Genomic DNA, 19208 nt, shown 5'->3' with positions numbered 1-19208 from the left:
GGAGAAGACAGCGGGCTCTGCTGCGAGCGGGGCGACAGGAGCCGCTGCTTCCTTGAGTTTTGTCGTGCGAGATCCTCTTTCATTTGGTGACGGCAGCAGCAGCAGCAACAGCAGCAGCAGCAACAGGATGAGCAGGAGGACGGTGCTGGCTGGTCCAGAAAGCCGCCGTTGGACTCTGAGGCTTGTGCGGAGCACCACGTGGACGAAACAGGTGACATCGGCGTGACTGGACAACTGCGCATGCGCTGGATCGAGCCAGGCTGGGAACAATCGCACCAGATCCACAGAAGCTCAGCAGGCCAGTGAAAAGCAGAGTCCCGTTGCTTTCTGGACCAACTGTATTTGGCATCTATGAGAATCATGAATGGGCGGCGACGGCAGAAGTGGCCAGGGAAAAGGGCACCCAAGAGAGAGAGAGCCGAAACAACATTCGCTTCGACTGCTCGGAAGTGATCGATACCAGTGCAGAATAAAACGGGATCATACGATGGATAGAATAGAAACTACTGCCAGCGGCAGACAATGGCGCCTGGTGGATACTACGACGCTCGGGACAGGGGAGCAGAGGAACAGCCCATCCACGGAGGCTAGCGAATAGCGGAATAGAGGGGCGATATTAATGGCGCATGTGGTTTACAGCGGCTGGTCCTCCAAAAAGTTGAGAGGAACCACGCCCATGAGGCCGCCTTCGTTGATGCCCATGCCCCAGCCGTCCTCGTAGGTTTCGGTGACTTGAACAACTTCGCCAGGCTGTAGAGGAAGCTCATCCGGACGCTGAGGGATGCGGCCAATGCGGACACGGTGATATCGGCCAAGTGGAGGAGAGGTTGGGCGCAAGCCCTCAACGGCGGGAACCTCGCCGTAGGAGCCCGCAGGCGAAGGGAGGCCGTGGGGCGGAGGCAAAGGCGATGGAGCATACATATCGTCACCCACGTAGGCCATGTTCTGTGCCGACAGCGTTCTGGTCTGTTTGTACTGTTCAGCGTAGCGTCGGCGGTAGAGGAAGTAGGCCGATCCAGTCAAGACAATCGGGATGCAGATGGCGGCAACCACGATTCCGATGATGACGCCCGTGTGGCTTCCGGAATCGGTGGTTGTGGCCGTGCCGGTGATCGTACCGGTTGGGGTGGCAACCGGGACCGTGGCTGTGTTGGGTCTGGCGACGATCGGCTGGATCGACGGAGCCACGACGGAGGCCGGTGCAGGAATGACCTGTGTGTTCTGGGTGACTGGATTCAGGCTTGTTTGGATGACGGTGCTTTGGGCCGGATTTGTGGTTGCCGGCGGCGGGTTTGCTGCGGTTGTGGTAGTGGTGGTGGTGGTGACCGTAGTGGTTGTAGTGGTCGTGGTGGACTGAGGCTGATCAGTCGACTTTCGGGTCGGAGGCGGCGGCGGCGGCGGCGGCGGAGAAGGAGGAGGAGGCGATGGAGACGCAGAAGGAGAAGCCTGGGTTGTGGGCGCAGGCGAGTTGGTCTGCTGGGTGGTCTCTGGGGCAGCCGAGGTTGCAGCAGCGCTCGGACTGGCCGAGGAGTTGCCAGCACCAGCCAAGGCAGCAAAGTTGACAACACGGGAAGCAGATCCCTGAACAGAGAGTGGGGAGGGTGATTGGCTGCTCTGGCCCGTGCAGTCGGTAGCATCGCAGGCCTCGACGAAGTAGCTTCCGTCAGCAAAGGCCTCGTGGGTCTTGAGGTTGAAGTAGGTTATCTTTCCATTGACGATGGTCTTTGGGAACGGGGTGCTGACGAGCAGATAGTCGCGGCTGCCTGTGGCAGCGTTCTGGAAGAAAGGTCGCCGGGGAAGCATTGGTATTGGTGGGCAAGACGGCAGGATGGGTAAGGTGGCAAATACGAGCTAGGGCCACATGCTGACGGGAACATGCTCGCTTCGAGACAGGATCTGTGCCGGCGCTGGGCTGCGGACAACGAGGCCGCGAGCAATGCCAGCGGGCCAGGGCGACCTACCACTAGATAGATGGACAGCGAGCGGGCGGTGGCATCATCAAAGGCACCCGAAGTGGACCAGGTCAGAGTGAACTGCAGCGGGTCGCTTGGCGCGATGGGCGCAGGGTTGGTCTGGGTGTCAAATGCAGGGAGGTTGGCGTGAGCAGACGGCGCGAGCGAAAGTTGGCACGGACACCGGTGCAAGACAGTGCAGGGCGGCAAGGCTGCCACCCGACGGAGCATACGTTGACGGAGAGACCGAAGGAGGCGGCAGCGGCGGCCTGAGCCGACAGCACGAGCGACACGGTGCCCAGGACGGCGGTTTTCTCCCAGAGCATGTCGCAGGCAGGCGAAGATGGATGCGCAAAGAAGGCCAGAGGGCTGACGGGGATGCGGACGAGGAAAACGGCGAAGGACGGCGACGGCGCGGGGGGGGGAGCGTGGACCGATGTGAGACCGGTGTGGGACCGGTGTGAAACAGAGGGCACACGGAGCGCTGCTCCTTGTGGGGAGAGCCGCACACAGGGAATGTGGTTCTGATTACGATGTTGATGCTGATGCTGATGCTGATGCTGATGCTGATGCTGATGCTGATGCTGATGTTGATGTTGATGTTGATGTTGATGTTGATGTTGATGTTGATGTTGATGTTGATGTTGATGTTGATGTTGATGTTGATGTTGATGTTGATGTTGATGCTGATGTTGATTATGATGACCGCTGTCGATGATGCTCATTGGTGTGATGTTGGCTGTTGCGGACCGTCGCATTGTCGCTGTTGCGCTGTGTGGGGCCTTGCGCCTCCCTTAATTCTTCAGCAGCCTACATGTGGTCGGACAGCAGTCTCAGTGGCGCGGTGCCCCAGACAAGGCGCCGTCGTAGTGACACAGCAGGACGTGTGTGGCGACGCTGGATTGTGTCACTGCCGGTGGCAGGACTCGGACAGACCCGGAACGGCTCGGACAGATGCGGGACAGGCACAACAACAGCGCGTGTGTGCGCAGCGGGCTCGACAGCCTGTGTCACTTTGGTCGCGCACACGGTGCGCCTGTGCGCGTCTTGGACAGGTCCAGAAAGGCAGACGCGGCTGCTGCGCACTGACAGAAATAGCTGGGCGCGCGGTGACGCGGCTCTGTGCGTGTCTTTTTTTGGGCACGGCGGTACCGCAACAGCCCCGACTGTGTGCACAATCAAGCTCACATCCATCAACAGCACAGTGCTCCCCTGTGCACAACGCCGCGCCAACGGCACAGTCCACAATAGCGCGGCCTCCTTTGCCCCTTGGCCTTCGCCCAAACAGCTCCTTTCTTTCTCGACCCTCGTCCGTGTTGCTCTTCCTCTTCTTTCGCCATCGGCCCGCTCGAGGCATCCCAACCGATCTCCTGTCGCCCGTCCCCTCGCCTGCTCGGTCGCATCCGCTGCATCCACTCTCTGCCTGCATCTGAAATGGCTGCCGCTCAGCAACAGCAAGTCCCATGGGCCAACGCCCTGCAGCAGGCCTTCAGGGCCAATTTCCCCAACGCGGCCCAGTCCGGATTATCCACCGTTAATCCGTTCTCCAGCTCGAGCCAGACCCCGCCCGATCCCGGTAGGCTACGCTCGGCTTCGCTGGGTCCTTGCCCACCCTCCTATTGGCCGCAATCGGTACTTTCGCGCGGCCTGTTGGCACCGGCTCTCCCGCAGGCGCCATCGGCAATTTGCAGGGCTTTGGTCTGTCCTGCTTGCCCACCGCTCTGCTGACAACGCTGCTAACAACTCTGCTCCTCCGTCGCCGATCGTGCCGTCAGTCGTCGTCCAACTTGCCTCGGTCAAGTCTAATGGCACCCCAAAGATCCAGCCGCTGGTCTTCCAGGACTTTTTGGCCGCTGATCCCCGCATCCTTGTGTTCTCGGCCGCAACCAGCAACCCCGAGCTCATGAGTGTCGTCAAATCCGGCCAATCCCACGAGATTTACTGGTACGTCGAGACCCAGCCGCTGGCGGCGTAGCCTGTATCCCAGCGCGCAGACGGGTTGCCTGATGTACTTTGCCCTGCGCTGGCTTGATACACCGTCCTTCCGCCTGCTGGCGAGACCAGCCAGGCAATCGTCTCACACCCATTCCATCGCCACCCCTTCAGGTCCATGCCCAAGACCAAGGAGACCTTTGTCCTCTCCTCCTCCAGCCGTCTCTACATTGTCTGTGCCTCCACCCTGTCGGGCCGATTCGGCTCGGCTCCCAGAAAGGTCATCGTCGGCGACGAGGGCTCGCAGGCGGCCCTCAATCCGGAAGAGTTCTGGGAAACCGAGCGCATTCGCTTGTGGCACAAGATTTCCCCATTCTATCGGGCCTCCTTCACCTGGCCGAGCTCGGGCGAGGTCAGGACCCCGAATCCCAACGAGTCGTGGTCCGTCTATCGCGACCAGAACCAAATCAAGGTGTCGTCGCCCGTGTCGCTTGGAACCGGTTTCCGATACACCCGTCTGGACGTTGTCGGTAGCGAGTTCAACGGACAGACCCCGCCACTGTCTCCCAGCTTGCTCGCCAAGTTCCAGAACGCCACCATCAACAACCACTCGACTCTGGAGCGCCGAGCCAAGATGACAAAGGAGGAGGAGGACCAGTGTGTGCACAACGCTGCTTTTGACAACTTTTGCCTCATCATCTTCAAGGTCACCCGTGTCGACCACACGGCCTGCGCTTCGAACAACTCCGGTCCCCCAACCCGTACCGTTTACACCTGCACAAAGGAGGGCTCCTGGGTTATTGACGACGTCAACCCTTAAGCGGCATACCCAGAGGTGGCCGGGCGCTACAAGCGCGTCTGCGAGCAGCGTCCCAGATACTCGCCTGTTATCAAGGAGGAGTGCCCTGGCCATCAATGCCTGTGCGAAATGGAAGGAGACACCCGATTCTGAGGCCAGTGGTCATTTTTTTGGCTGTTGAATACATACATACATACTCATTCATCACATCGGCGGCACGCTACCCTGCAGCGGTGCCAAAGTTGATGCTTCCCGGGCATGATCGTGCAGCACGAGGCCCTCAGCGCATCGGCGTGGATGCGGCACTGCTTCTGATCAAACATTATGGCCAGACCGAGTATGCTTCTGCTTCCAAGGGAAACAGGTATTGCCTTGATTTCCTCTTTCTCTCTTTCCTCTCCTTACCGAGAGACCTGAAGCCTGTCCTGAACCCATACCCACCGTGATGGTTCGTGATTGCAGCCACCAGACTGTCTGCCTGTCTGCCTGCCCTCGCCCGTGTTGCTTGGACAACCCCTGCCATCGCCATTCGCGATGTGGTCAATCAACCACCGTGTTTTGGACCGATAGACAGGTGTCCAGGAACAACATCCGAATCGTGAAAGTAAGGAAAAAATGTACCCGGTTTCGTTGTCAAGAATGCACCCTCAACACTCCCCGATCGTGTTCCCGGCGACGCCGCTGTCCGTCACTCGTTCAGACTGCTTGATTCGGTCGAGCGGCCGTCCTTGTCCGAGCCGTGAACATGGCACATAAATCGCCTTCGTGCCTGCTCGTAGAGCTCAAAAAACTGATTGAGATGTGCCCGCTTTTCAAACTCGATTTCGTACGAAAATACCCCACTGCGGATCAGCAGAGTCGCTTTGGGAATCGCCGTCGCCGTCGCCGTCGCCGCCACCTGCTTGAGCGGTACCAGGAACGAGCTTGAGACCTGCGCGGATGTCGTGGGCAAAGGCTCGTTCGAGAAGTTGGAGGTGCTCTTGCGAATCTGGCCTCCTTTGACAATGTCGCAGCTCGACAGCTTCACTATTGCAGGCTCCTGAACCGAGATCTCCTGGACGTCGGCCATCACCAGCCGGTCAACCTCTGGGAAGACAAAGAGAAGATATCGCGTGGCCTCGATGCCGGTCGAGTTCAACAGCCGCAGTCGTGTATCGAACGTGTGTACTTCAGACAGCTGAATGTTGTCTTGAGGCGCTTCGAACTTGAGATCTGGCACGGCCGTTCCGGTGTACCCGGCTTCAAATTCGCTGCCGGTCGTGGTCTGCAACATGATCAAAGCCAGTCGCTTGGCATATAGAGCCACGGGCACGCCAAACGACGCCAGTCCCATTAGTACGGCGACAACGACGTTGCGAGTGATTGTGATCGTCCGGGAGTTGGGCAACACCAACAGCTCGTAGACGACAAGCGTTCCGAGCAGCAGAGCCACCATAACAACGATCACGCTTCTCCAGGTCTCGCTTGACTCTTTGAGCTTCTTCCGGGTCGTGCGGGTGAGAGTGGCCATGATCATGCACGCCAGGATCAATAGCACGGCCAACGTATAGATGATAGCCAGGTATGCATCGAACGGGTTTACATATCCACAGTCCAGGAAACTCTCCGAATCCACGATCAATAGTACGGCCGTCGGTCGATTGGCTTGTCGCCATATCATGCCCAGGATGAATTGTGCCACGACAGCAATCATTGCAAGTGCGATCAGGGTGGTGTCCGAGTGTATGAAAGAACTGCCCTGGCTGGCGTCAAATATGTACACCAGCCGAATCGACTTCCAGAAAATGACGCTGAGAGCGCACGCAATGAGACACATTAAATGAGGTCCATATGACGAGATCCACAGAATGCGCCCACAAAATCATGATCATTGGATTGTCTCAGCCGCTCCCTAGTCCATCGTATCCTCGCCAATGAGGGTAGCATTGGGGCCATGTCCGCCACAGGATCGAGGGCATGAGGACTACAAGCGGCGGCTGGAGGCTTGGGATCAAAGAAACAGACAAAACAAAACTCGGAAGCGCATACCTGAATACAAGCGTGAAGCTCATTGCCGGAAGCATCACTCTTGTCGTGCATAGTGTTGTGGTTGGAGCCAGCAGATACATGAGCGCCGCGAACTGGCCACCAACTTGAGACAAGGCCGAAAGGTGGAGCCCATTAATGACGATAATAGTTGGATATCGGTGTGAACGAGCTGCGATCTTCCGGTAGCGGCTCGGTCCGTGGCGGCACCGATGGTGCATGACCCAGTATCTCTGTCAAGGACATAGCTCCACGACTGGCAATCTCCGCAACTGGCGACCTCCTCTGCCAGCAGCGCCGCTCATAATCTCAAAACGAAGCTCCTTCAGCAGATCGTCCCATCGAAAATATCACAGATGAGAGCCGAGCGACCATGCAACTGTCGGCCATCAAGTAAGCACTGCGCAAGCTGGACACACAAACTTACAGCAGCCAACCATGATCACTGTACAGCACATCCAGCTGATGCTCTTGATGATTTCATGGTGTCGATACCATAGTATGCCGAGCAGAATCGCAGCATTTGCCGCCATCAGTAGCACAATGGCAGAGAGTGCCATCATCCGGACGGCCATTCTGCTGCCAGGCTCGATCTGCAGTGGTGCGGCAACCTCGGAGCAATCCTGGGAGTTAACGTTGAGGTATCCGACCGAGCACACACATGCGTTGATACTGGGATCCATGAAGGGCCCAAATAAACAAACGCCGTGGCTGCACGAATCAAGCTTGGTAAGCAAAAGTCCGTCAAAGGAAGGATTGCAGGCCGATGTGTTGGAGTAGAGCGGCAGACCATTGTACGAAAGCGTTTGCAGAACCGAAAACGAGTAATGTCGCAAGCTTGGGGGCAGTGGTAGGAACAAGTTGTCGACACAGGTAGCCTAGAGACAACAAAGACGGTGAGAGAGGGTACGTGCAGCCGAGGTTACCGTCGCGGTTTCGACAGAGCACATTGTCCTTCCAGTATTTTCAGATATTCGCCTCATATCAAGTGTCACTGAATGACAGGCATCAAATTGGTAGTGCTGGCAGCAGACCAGCAGACCAGCAGACCAGCAGACCAGCAGACCAGCAGACCAGCAGACCAGCAGTCAAGAAAGCCGAGTGTTCGGGTCGCGATATCACCATCCAGCCTTCGAACAGCTACGAAAATCACAAGCAACCGGGGCACTCACAATTGCGGAGCTGTTGGAGAGTGTCCACCACAGGTAGTTGAGAGTGAATCGCACTTGATCTTGAGTAAGAGCGGTGTACAGGTTGGTGCGTACAATGTAATAGCTTGCGGCCATGAGCGGATAAGCACCCGAGCGGCTCGAGTCGATCAGCACCGAGTCCAAATAGCGCTCAATGTCGTTGGTGTACATGTTGAGTCCAGAAGGCACCGCAATATTGTCAACCTCGAGCTAGAAGCAAAGCACACAGCCAAATAGCATAGCAGAAGTAGTGGAATGGTCAGAGAAACCGATGATCTTGTCGCAAGCGAGTGGCTCAGATGCTCAGCGCTCACGGAACAACGTAATTCGCTATATTCGCTGCCCTACATTCATGTTGGTCATATTCAGACTGGTCACCACACCGCTTCGGTTGATGATCGACGCCAAGGAGAACGACAAGGCCGATCCATAGGTTTCGATGGTAGTGAAAGCATCGGAGGCATCCAAATATCCTATTGTAAATGGTACGCTTTGGATAACGCTGCAAAGAGCCATGTTGGTTGGTGACATGATCGGCTGGGGCCCGGTCGCGACTCCGTTCTGCCAATTGGTGAGCGGGAACGTTGTCGAGACAGATCCAAACGAGCTATTGAAGGAAGCGAGCGACTTGAGGAGGTTGCGTGTTGTGCCGGATGTCCCCGAGTGGATGACGACCTGGATGCTGGCTGAGATGGCTGAAAGCCATGGATTCAGAGCAGTCAACCGACTGTCGTTCCATCGGCTGAGCGAGCCGCTGAAGATGTCGACCATATTCTGTCTCGAAAGCACCATGCTTGGATAGCTGGAATTGCCCAAGTTGTAGGCCACTGCGATTGCTCTGTATTGTCGAGGGCCGAAAGCGGCGCGGAAAATAGATATCATGGAGGATCAGATAGCTACCAACAGATTATGCATGGATACACACCTCGAACCTGGCGGCGAGCATTCATCTGCGTTCATCCTAAGATCCAACAGCTGCCAAGGAACTCACCCAACCACGGACGGAATGCCAACCAGTCCCGAGGAAGTGGTGTTTGGTCCGTACGTTCCAGCATGCGTTGGGATGGTGTCCGATCCGGCAAAGGCAAATGTTGGGTCGGAAATCAGCGACTGGACTCCGATACCGGATGAAGTTGGGGAGTAGATCATCGCCGTTCCATTGTACGAGAACTGGGTCGTCCAGTTCTGGTACACCACCGACGGGAACGTTGCCCCACCCGAGCTGAGGACGTTTGCATCGATAATGCCTTGTATGGGCCGGAAGCAGGAGAAGCGTCGATATCATAATCGAGCGCGATAGCGATTGCGATGGCAGATCCAGCCAAAGAGTGATAGAAAGTAGCAAGGGCGTCAGCATCGCAAACGGAGCCGCATCCCCATGTCCAAAACATATACTTCTGTATTAACCCTGTCCACAGGACAGGCGATCTGCTCGATAGCGACGGCCATACCAGCCCAAACAAGCGCAGCTAGTAAGAGCCAAGCAAGTTTCGACATGGGTTCAAATTCAGCTTGATGATAACAACAGCCCTGGCGACGTCGAATAATGCGTGGGAATCGCTGGTGCAAGTGACCGGCAAGCCCGCTGCAGCATATATATACTCATTTCGACCATTGGAAGGTGGCAGATTTGCCAACGGATAGCGAGTGGAGAAACGTGCTCTCCAGGCAGGGTATCGTGCGGTTCAAAATCCGTCCCTGCCGAAGATGGACACCCAATCCATCTCGACCGCATTCACTCGTCGATTGGACGAACTATATGCATCGATGATGTCACCTCTGACCGTCCATGCCCTATTATATCGATGAACAATAGTCGATTTGTGTCCACGACCGTCTGGCTCCGATCTGGCATGGTTGTTCGGGAGTCCAATGGCACCGGCGCCCCATGGCCACGATGTTTCAGGCGGGGAACAATTCAACCCGATCGATACTTTACGAGTATCGCCAGAAGACGAGGTTGGTTGCGAATGTGTGTATTCAAGCAGATCGAGCCAATGGCAGAGGGACAGGGACGGCAGAGACAGCCCATGGCAATCAATGACAATGGCATCGCACAGGAGGCCGGGAACAGCGGGGTCGGGATCGCATCGCCGCCAGAGGCGACAGATCCAGGACCAACGCCGGCCAATAAATAAGGAGAACAAACACGCATGAAACATCGAGAACATGATGGAGCATAGCGGGGATATAGCGGGAACATAGCGGGAACATAGCGGGGATATAGAGGCGCACGCAGGAAGCGGAGGGAGCAGGTGGGCGACGGGTTGCGGCTGGGAGAGAACGAGGCGCAGCAACGAGGCCAGACGGGACAGAGTGCAGCAGCGAGACAAGAGAGACTGGGTCACGCAGTTGCAGACGGTGGTGGAGAAGGTGCTGGAGACGGTGCGGGGACGGTGCTCGCTCAGGCAGCAATCGGGATGCTGCTGCTGCTGCCTTCCATCGGGACGGCAGTCTTGGCGATGGAGTGAGGCAGAACCAGCACGGGACACGGGGATCGCTGTGAGACATATCCGGTGATGCTGCCTGCAGATTGTGGGAGACGAGACGGGTGGTTGGGGTGGCGGTTGGGATGTGCGGGCAATGGAAGCAGACACAGTGAGTGGGTGGTTGTGGGAGTGGTTGTGGGTGGATGTGGGAGTGGGTGGCCGACATTGGCCAGTCTCGGCATTGCTCTGATGCGATCCTGGAGTCGCCGATCGAGAGAAACCACACTGCACCGCATCAACAGGCCACACTGCACCGCAGCAGCATGGCACACCGCAAAGACAGACAGACACCACACACCAACTCACCAGTGCCAGCGAGGGGGCCATGTGGGTGGGCACCCATGACAACCAGTCGCGGAGCGCGGTCGCTGATCTCCATCATGATGTGGCCCTTGGCCTCTCCATGGATCACGTTGAGCGAGACCTTGTTTGCGACGCCGCTTGCTTGGACAATCTCCTGGACAAACTTGGTGAGGCGCTGGGTGACCTCGACGATCTCGCGGTGTTCGTATGCACATTGCATGGCAGAGACTGGAGGCAAGCAGAAACGAGCGGAAGCACAGAGGAACGGGGCAGCGTCGGGACATGCGAAGGATGTGAGTGCGACTGAAGGACTGGCCGGGTGGCCGACTGACTGGCCGACTGACTAGATGACTGACTAGATGACTGACTAGATGACTGACTAGATGACTGACTAGATGACTGACTGACTGGCTGGCCGACTGACTCGCTGATCGACAGAACAACAAGCCACACACAGCACCAACACTCCATGCACCGCCGGGACCCGCAACTTACACAGCGACGGCTTGATGATATGGAGAATCTCGACATTGTCGGTGGCCACCACGCTGTGCTTGAGTGCGTGGAGGATGACGGTTCGCGAGAGCTCAGAGATCGAGTCGATGGGGATGAGAACGAGGTTGCTGGCGGCCATTTTGAGGACAGACTGTGGTGCTGGTGCTGGTGCTGGTGCTGGTGCTGGTGCTGGTGCTGGTGCTGGTGCTGGTGCTGGTGCTGGTGCTGGTGTTGGTGCTGGTGTTGGTGGTGATAGATTGCAGATTGCAGATTGCAGACTGGATTGCACACTGTGGGCGGTGATGCTTTCGAGTCGAGGTGGTGTCGAGGCGGTGTCGATGGAGGCCGAGAGACGAGCCAGGGAGGGAGTCTATTTATATCCCTGTCTCCAGCCGGCCATGCCAGGCCGGGTCAGAGCCGCTCGCGATGCATCCACCCCCCTCATTTTTTTTTGCAGACATGGCGACTGTTGGTCGGCGGCGCTGTGGTTGGTCATGCCACGAGGGCCAGTGGCGACGGCGCGTGGCGCACCAGACAAGGGGGAACAAGCCTGCGGACGGACCTGTGACAGACCACTTTGGAAGCAGTTCGGGACCACTTCCGGCACAAACCGCTCGCCGGCTGCCATTGGCTGGAATTGGCTACACGTGGATCGTCGCCACCCTTGGCGAGGCAGCCGCAGCGAGGCAGCCGCAGCGAGGAAACCCAGGTGGATGCCGTCTGGGCAGACCTGTTCTGGCCGGGCTGGTCCTGTTCGGGTCTGTTCGGGTCTGTTCTGGGCCGGGGCTTGCCTCGGTGTGCCGTCCGGCTGCGTCGGGTGACCAGTGGAGGGGACCGCAGTCGAGTAAATCGCAGTCGCGGAGGATGATACTCGCAGATGACACTCGCAGATGACACTCGCAGATGATACTCGCAGATGCTGCCTGCAGATGACTCGATGGGACCATCAACCCTGTCCATCGACTCTGTCCATCGACTCTGTCCATCGACTCTGTCCATTGGGTTTGCCGTTTCCTGAAAGCCATCGACACTGCCACTCCCATTGCCGAGACCCAAGCGAGACCTAAGCGAGACCCAAGCGAGACCAGGACACCACACACACACACTGTGCAGCCATTGGTCACCTCATCGCCCCCGGCTTTGCCCCAACACTGGCCTTCGTCTCCATCTCCATCTCCATCTCCATCTCCATCTCCATCTCCATCTCCGTCTCCGTCCGCCCGTCTGTCCTTCTCTCGAGTCGACCCTTCCTGCCTCGGATCAGCCCACTCAATGTCGTCCAGCCATCCTCTCGTCGCCACCGGTGCCTCGTCCTCCTCGGATTATCCCATTCCATACGCTTGGGATCTTGCCAAGCGCCAGCCCACCCCGCTCCCCACTTTCATCTCAAAATTCACCATCGAGCTCGATGAGGAGCCCACCTTCAACGGCGACGAAGACTCTTGTGCCGGCACTGACCTCTGTGGGTCCATCACCCTCGATGCCTTCGAGTCCCTTCCGTTGGCCAAGCGTCTGATTGTTGTTCTCCAAGGCGTCCATCGTCTCGCCGCCGATGGAGAATCCTTCATCGCCAAGGGCTCGTCTCATTCGCTCGGTGCTCTGACCGAAGTCTCCGAGTTCTCCGACTCGTATCTGGACTCGCGGGAGGTCTGGACTGGCACTGGGCTTCCCCGTGGACCCAACTCGTTCCGCTTCTTTTTCAAGCTCCCGGGCCATCTGCCTGCCACGATTCCGGGTCTGACCGAGTATCTCGTGCGAGCCCAACTCATCGCCGATCGAGACTATGAGGTCATCCGCCCGGTCACGGTCCACCGAGTTGGCCTCGGCTCGCCCGACGGCGTCTACATCGACGCCCCTCCAGCCTGGGACGACGATGACTATATCCGTCCCCCTCCTTCCGACTGGCGACCACACACCCCCAACCCCCCTCCTCCCCCGTACGCCTGATGCTTTCGGCCGGCCCCTTGAAGCCGTCCGTCGCTATTGGAGACCCATCCCTCAGCGTTGGAATCCCAGAGCGAATCCACTCCAAGAGTTGTGCTTCCCTGCTTGTCGAGAGTAGCAGAAGCCATAACCCCCTGCTCGCGAATCTGTGGCGGACTCTTCTCTCGCTGCTTGCCTAAGATGGCATAACCCTCACAAGTGTCATTCGGTTATCGTCATCTTGCCATGCTTGCTCCTGAATATCAAAAGAAAAACTATCACCGAACATTTGTCCGACCCATATGCACCAGAGCGCACATCGTCGAGGTTTGAGCCGCTACTCCTCCCGCTGCGGTGGATCAGCCGACCCACCGAGGGGGGCAAGGCGGGAGCCATATCTCTGCCTGTCTCGCTCGGCGCGAGAGAGCGCCGAACACTGCATCGACGCTGCGATATATCCCACGCCTTCCCCCTCCGTGACAGGAGAAAGCCCATATCGCGCCGCGGAAAGGGACCAAAGAATGAACGGCTCTCGAGCGAGTGCATTCCTCATCATTGTCTTGGTTGCCCTTCTCTCGACCACAGCCAGCGCCTTTCCCGCGACCTCGGCCGCGCTTCGCAGGTCCTCCAAGAATGCGCTCCCCGCCTTTGCCGTCCGGGACGCTATCACCAACTCGACGGACGGCAATCCAGATATCGTCTCAGGCGGCATGAGCAATCCTTGGGGCTTGTCTGCTGTGTCCGTGACGGTCTACGTATTCTGTAAGTCCGCGAGCCTCTCTCCACCCATCCATCCTCCCTCACCTCTCACTTCACCGGCCCGCTGCTTGCCTGGAATAGCGAGCTCGGGCCTGGGCTGCAATCCAGGGGTGCTGTCGCCGTGGCTCTCCCGACCCTGGCAGTCCGGCTGGCAGCCCCTTGCATCAGAACGCGACGCGGCTGGCTGGTTGGCTGCACCCCTCCAGAGATGCCTCTGCTGTCGCCCCTCATGCTGATACATGGACGCCGTCGAGTCCTTCCAAGAATCGCTGCGAATGGTTGGACTGCGTCATTGTTAGTGCCGTAGACTCTGACCGCTCAAGCTCCACACCGTCCTTGTCTCTGCGTTTTCCCTGAAGCGACCCGTCCGCTGACAGCTGCCCTGGCAATCGAATCGATTCTGTTCCTGATTGCCGGCATTACCTTCTGCTTTTGGGGCCTGAGATCCAACAACCCAACGCTGTTCGTGGCCGGAAGCCTTTTCGGAGGCATGTGGCGGTTCCCATACTCAAAGCCTTTGGATGCATTGCAGGCAAATGCGTCCACCCCAGCACACGCCAAAGGCCTCTGAGAACGACACGACACTGACTCATGGCCACGCATTACTCTTCCTCCTTCACTCTTTCTCTCATCCGTCCCTTCCTTTCTCTCTTCCTCCACTGCCCAACCAGGACTCATCGTCTTCCATATCCTCCATGCGATTTCGGAACGCCTCAGCTTCGGGCCCAACGGCGACTGGGCCTACATCATCCTATGCGATTTGGCAGGGTTCCTGGGGGCCATGGTCTTCATGCGCTATGTGACCTTTGGGACCATCATGATCGGCCTGGTGACGGGGTATGCCCTCGCCCAGTATATCCTCATCCTCGGAGTCGGCTCCATCCTTGACCACACCAGCCACATCATCTACACGCTTTTGATCTCGATGCTTGGCATCGTGGTCATGTTCTGGGTCGAGCGACTGATTGTCGCCTGTGGCTCCGCCTTTGTGGGCTCGCTCCTGGTTGCGGTTGGAGTGGACGTCTTTGCCCGAACGGGATTCCTGGAGCTGCTGGGCATGGCCATGATGGGCCCGCTTCCGTCGCCTCAATTCTACCCAGGGGCCATCTGGGCATTCGTGTCGATGGTTGGCATCCTGGCTGCTATCGGAGTGGCCGTGCAGACTCGCCCGCCCGTGTCGGTGCCAACATCGCATTGGTGGTATTACTGGTTTGCTCCTCGTCCAGGCCAGCCACCCACGAGCTGGATCACCGGCAAGCCGATTACCTCACTGCTCGTGAATCCTCCTGCCAATACACTGGTCTAGAGCAAATACGTCCGGAACAACGATGACGATACCGAGAGTCGTTGCTACCGGCACCGGGCACCACGGCAACAGCAACAGCAACAGCAACAGCAACAGCAACAGCAACATGGGCATTCCAGAATGATCGCCACGACCCAGCACTCGCCTACACCACAATCTCTGTGTGGCGACAGATGTATTGACGACGGCAGCGACTGAATACATTTAGAAAATGCCCAGACAATAGTACATACAGGAGGGGAACATCAGAATCCAAGCGACTATGGAGCAGTGGTGGTGGTGGTGGTGGTGGTGGTGTCCACGGTCATACAGTGTCTCCAGCCGGAAATGAGCAGGATCGGCGATGAGGAGGGGAGACGGGTGCAATATTGGCTGCTCGGGTGCAGAAGATCCAGGAGGAATTAAACTGCGAGCAGACCGTTCAAAGGCGGCAATCGGTGCCTAAAAGCACTATTCGCAGGCGGCTTTAGGGTGCTGATGGGGTTGGCGGTGTTGCCGATACAACAGAATATGATGGGTATGATTGCAGGCATAATTCAAGATGACCAAATCTGCCGGACAGGCAACTCGACAGACAACAACAACAGCCAATCAGGACAGAGCATGTGGTAGCCGTCCAGATTAAGCGGGAGGCACATATAAATAGGGGAATAGTTTTGCGGTACGGAAAGATTAGGGTGGCACAGCGGAGTGTCTCTGCTGGCTCACAGATCGAAAGAGCGTAAAAGACGGCAGCCAGACGCTTGACGGCGACTTGGGGAGGGGGAAGGTGACGGTGTGAACTGGGCAGTTACCGTGAAGCCTGAGCCTGAGCCTGGTTGGTGCACGACTCAGGTCGACTCGGAATAGTCTTGGAGTCGAATCGACAGTGTGCTCGAGGGCTTCCGGAGCGAACTCGCCAGAGTGGTGATAGACACGTTTGATGGCGTGCCCTTTTGCAGCCGGACTCGCCGCTCCTCGGGCTGCTGGTACGAATACGAGACCGATCCAGTGTAGCTTCCAAAGGAGCCTATGCCGCCGGCATTGGCAGTGTAGCTGGTGCCGAGACCCGAGGTTGGAATCGGGATGGGAGCAACCCTGCTGGTGCTTGTGGATAGCAGTCGCGCCCCAGAGAGACTGTCGGCCGAGTTCTGCGCGTGCTCGTCTCCGCCGTCGGTCGAGACACTGTGGTGTCGACGGCGATTTCGGGATGAACTCAGGTGGCGCAGAGACAGCTTCCGCTCGTCCATCAGTAGATCGGCTCGCGACTTGCGCTGCTCCGGCTCGGGCTCGTCAGCATCCGAGAGGCTGAGCATATCCTCGAGGCTGTCAGCATCATCCTTGGTCTTTGGACGGATTGGCCGGCGGTGTTCGTTGGCATAGGTTTGCCACTCCTCAAGCCATTTCTTGGAGTTTCCGTTGGGAGTGATTTGTTTGGCAACAGCCTCAAACTCGTCCGAGAGACTCTTCCAGTTCAAGACAGCGCCGTCGACGAAGCTGATTCCGAGATCGTAGGCCAGGGTCGCGAGAAACTCTCGCTCCATATTCTAGCAACAGACAGGGCAGCTGCGTTAGAGCCGCATATACTCTGGCACAGACAAAGGGTATCTTTGTCCAAGCAGTGGGTGGATCAACTTTGATGCTTCCCAGTCCGCCGGCGAAACAGCCTCCGCTCCGTCGCCCCATCGGCATCGTCACAGTGAAGACGCCTGGACTCGCAGAAAACAGCGCGCCAACGTCACAGGCCCGACTTACATTCACCAGGACGACACTCAGCCCAATAAGCTTGGCCCAGCGAAAGTTCCGCATGTACTCGCTGTCGTCGAGATACTTCTTGGCCAAGATCAAGCCGACTCTGGAGGTCAACATTGTGCAAACTGACTGTCAGTGGCCGAGACGCTTTTCGGCAGATTGGGCAGCAGGAAAGCCATCAGAGCACATCCAATATGCGAGCATTCCCGGGCTGATGTGTGGGAGGGGGAGGAGGAGGGGAGGGGGACTTACAGAAACAGACGAAATTCGCATCCGGAAATGAACTCGCGGCTGTCGCAGATGCTCCGCAGCTTCCGCACATAATACACGGCCAGGAGCGCAACGTTCGTGGGAACGGCGGTGGAGTAGAGCAGACAGGCGATGAAGATGGTGATGAGTGCCGGTGGGATGGTGAAATCGACGGGCTCGACTGCCGCCATCATCGACACAAGGGCAGCATCTGCGGCGATCGAAACGCTGCGGCTTCTTGGATCGTTAGCCGATCGAGCGCCACTCGCGGGACTCGAGAGGCCCGAGATGACGTTGATGGGATCGAACAAGCTGGTGTCGGACAGAATATCCCGAGCAGTTTTTGGCATCGACTGAGGTTCGTCTGGAAGGCCATATATCGGGGCAGGGTCGGGAGGAGACGGCTGGGTATGGGAACTGTGGGACGATCTTGGACTCGGCGTGCCCGAGCACATCAGATGAGCCAGGGTTTCCGACAAGTAGCGCAGATACGGAGGCAGGCTGCGACGAAAGTGCGCAACCCAGACGCGCGAATTCGAGTAGAACATGTTCGGGGCGGCGGGGGCGTTGGGAGCGGTGAAGGCCATGGCCGGGCGACGGGCCTGCAGATTGTTGGGCACGGGAATGGGAATGCCATTGCCATTGCCATTGCCATTGCCGTTGCCGTTGCCGTTGCCGTCGCAGGAGGGCGGGGAGACGGGCCCATAGTTGGGCAAGGCCAGCGACACGGAAGACTTGCGCTGCCATGGAGCGAGCTCGGAAGGCGCCTGGGCCGTAAAGGAGCTGACGGGATCGTATGAATCGATGTTGTCGGCCGAGCGACCACCTTGCGATGAGCCGGCCCAGGGGAGCTGCGGCGACCAGGGAAGCGACAGCGAGGCCTGGCGGTTTGTCGAAGTCTTGGGCGAGGGCGAAGACAGGCCAGCCAGGCGTTTCCGTGCAAAATACGATGGAGACGAGAGACCCAGCTCGTCCGAGGCTCGATGCCAGGGGTCGTCTCGGAAGGAGCCATTCAGAAAGGACGAGGCCTGGACCAGGTTGGCCAGGGAGTACCGGGACGTGGAAAGGGCGTCGTTACCCGATTCGACAGATTCGGTCAAGGGCGAATCGGGTGAGGCCAGAAACGGGCGAGGGTCCGATTCGAAGGCGTGCGGTGCATGGACAAACTCCAGGCGCTCCTGCTCTGGGAGCTCGGCGCCGGTGGAAAAGAGAGACATGCGTGGAGGAAAAACGATAAAGGAGACGGAGAGCAAGGCGCCGACAGCGAGTGGTGGGAGCCGCAGCGATTCTGGGAATGGTGCGGTGGAACGAGATCCGTCTGGGTTGCAAGCAGGATCTGCAAACACAGATGAATCGCGGGAGAACGAGACCGAGACGACGCATTGGTCAGTGGCTGCACGAGAAGGATGCGATGCCAAGGATACACGCGGCTGCTCTTGGATGCACACGGCGACGGACAATCAGATTTGCAGGGGCGAACGGGCGGACAGCCGAAGCCTGCAAACCAAAGCCGTAACTGAGGCCAAGGCTGGAGCCGGAACTGAAGCCGAGACCGCGAGGATCCAACAAAACAAAGGGTGGGGACAAACGGAGAGGCAGACGGCAGCGAACCCGAGACTGCTCGGGCCATCAATGCGGGAGGTGGCATCAGCCCCGTCGGCGATCTCTGCCGGACAACACCCAATGGAATAGAATTCGACTCACCGGCCCGGTTGGATGGGGAAGCGAGAGCAACGCCGAGAAGGCAGGCAAGCCGGACCAAAAGCAGACCAGACTGGACTTTGAGTCGGCGAGACCAGGGCGAGGAGCCGCAGGAGCGCACTGCACACAGCATCTGTGGGCTGCCACAACAGGGGCCGTCCTCGCCTGGCTCTCGCTGGCCCCTCGCTGGCCCCTCGCTCCACAACAACAACAGGGGCTGTGCCTCGCGATACTGTCCACGCGACCGACCTTCCTGGCACACGGCCTTGTCAGCGTGACCCAGGATCTGCCCTGAGTGTGACCTGCAGTGCGAGCCTTGACACGGTGTGCGAGCATCGCCAGCATCACCAGCAT

General features: G+C 58.1%; 3 protein-coding genes across 3 annotated transcripts; 1 reads left to right on the top strand and 2 right to left on the bottom strand.

Moving 5' to 3' along the window:
• Positions 1-303: 303 nt before the first annotated feature.
• BJ171DRAFT_543282 (uncharacterized protein) lies at positions 304-2297 on the bottom strand. Its single transcript, XM_053112983.1, has 3 exons — positions 2186-2297; positions 1962-2072; positions 304-1776 (listed from the first exon to the last, which is right to left on the bottom strand). The coding sequence occupies exons 1-3, from the start codon at positions 2276-2278 to the stop codon at positions 634-636; spliced, it is 1347 nt and encodes a 448-aa protein (XP_052961612.1). The 5' UTR covers positions 2279-2297; the 3' UTR covers positions 304-633.
• Positions 2298-3174: 877 nt separating this feature from the next.
• Positions 3175-4890, top strand: BJ171DRAFT_606837 (uncharacterized protein). Its single transcript, XM_053115226.1, has 3 exons — positions 3175-3528; positions 3728-3896; positions 4059-4890. The coding sequence occupies exons 1-3, from the start codon at positions 3387-3389 to the stop codon at positions 4702-4704; spliced, it is 957 nt and encodes a 318-aa protein (XP_052961611.1). The 5' UTR covers positions 3175-3386; the 3' UTR covers positions 4705-4890.
• Positions 4891-5371: 481 nt separating this feature from the next.
• On the bottom strand, positions 5372-9395 carry BJ171DRAFT_616427 (uncharacterized protein; the record flags this gene model as incomplete). The annotated part of the gene is made up of 8 exons (XM_053115353.1): positions 5372-6425; positions 6712-6814; positions 7136-7331; positions 7881-8108; positions 8247-8700; positions 8824-8859; positions 8890-9145; positions 9350-9395. 8 exons carry the CDS (start codon positions 9393-9395, stop codon positions 5372-5374), a joined length of 2373 nt encoding a protein of 790 aa, XP_052961610.1.
• Between the last annotated feature and the right edge of the window lie 9813 nt (positions 9396-19208).

The sequence above is a fragment of the Polychytrium aggregatum genome (genome assembly GCF_025602895.1).
Source record: "Polychytrium aggregatum strain JEL109 chromosome Unknown BJ171scaffold_154, whole genome shotgun sequence".
NCBI classification, from domain to species: Eukaryota; Fungi; Chytridiomycota; class Chytridiomycetes; order Polychytriales; genus Polychytrium; species Polychytrium aggregatum.
This window is presented reverse-complemented; position numbering and strand designations above follow the sequence as displayed.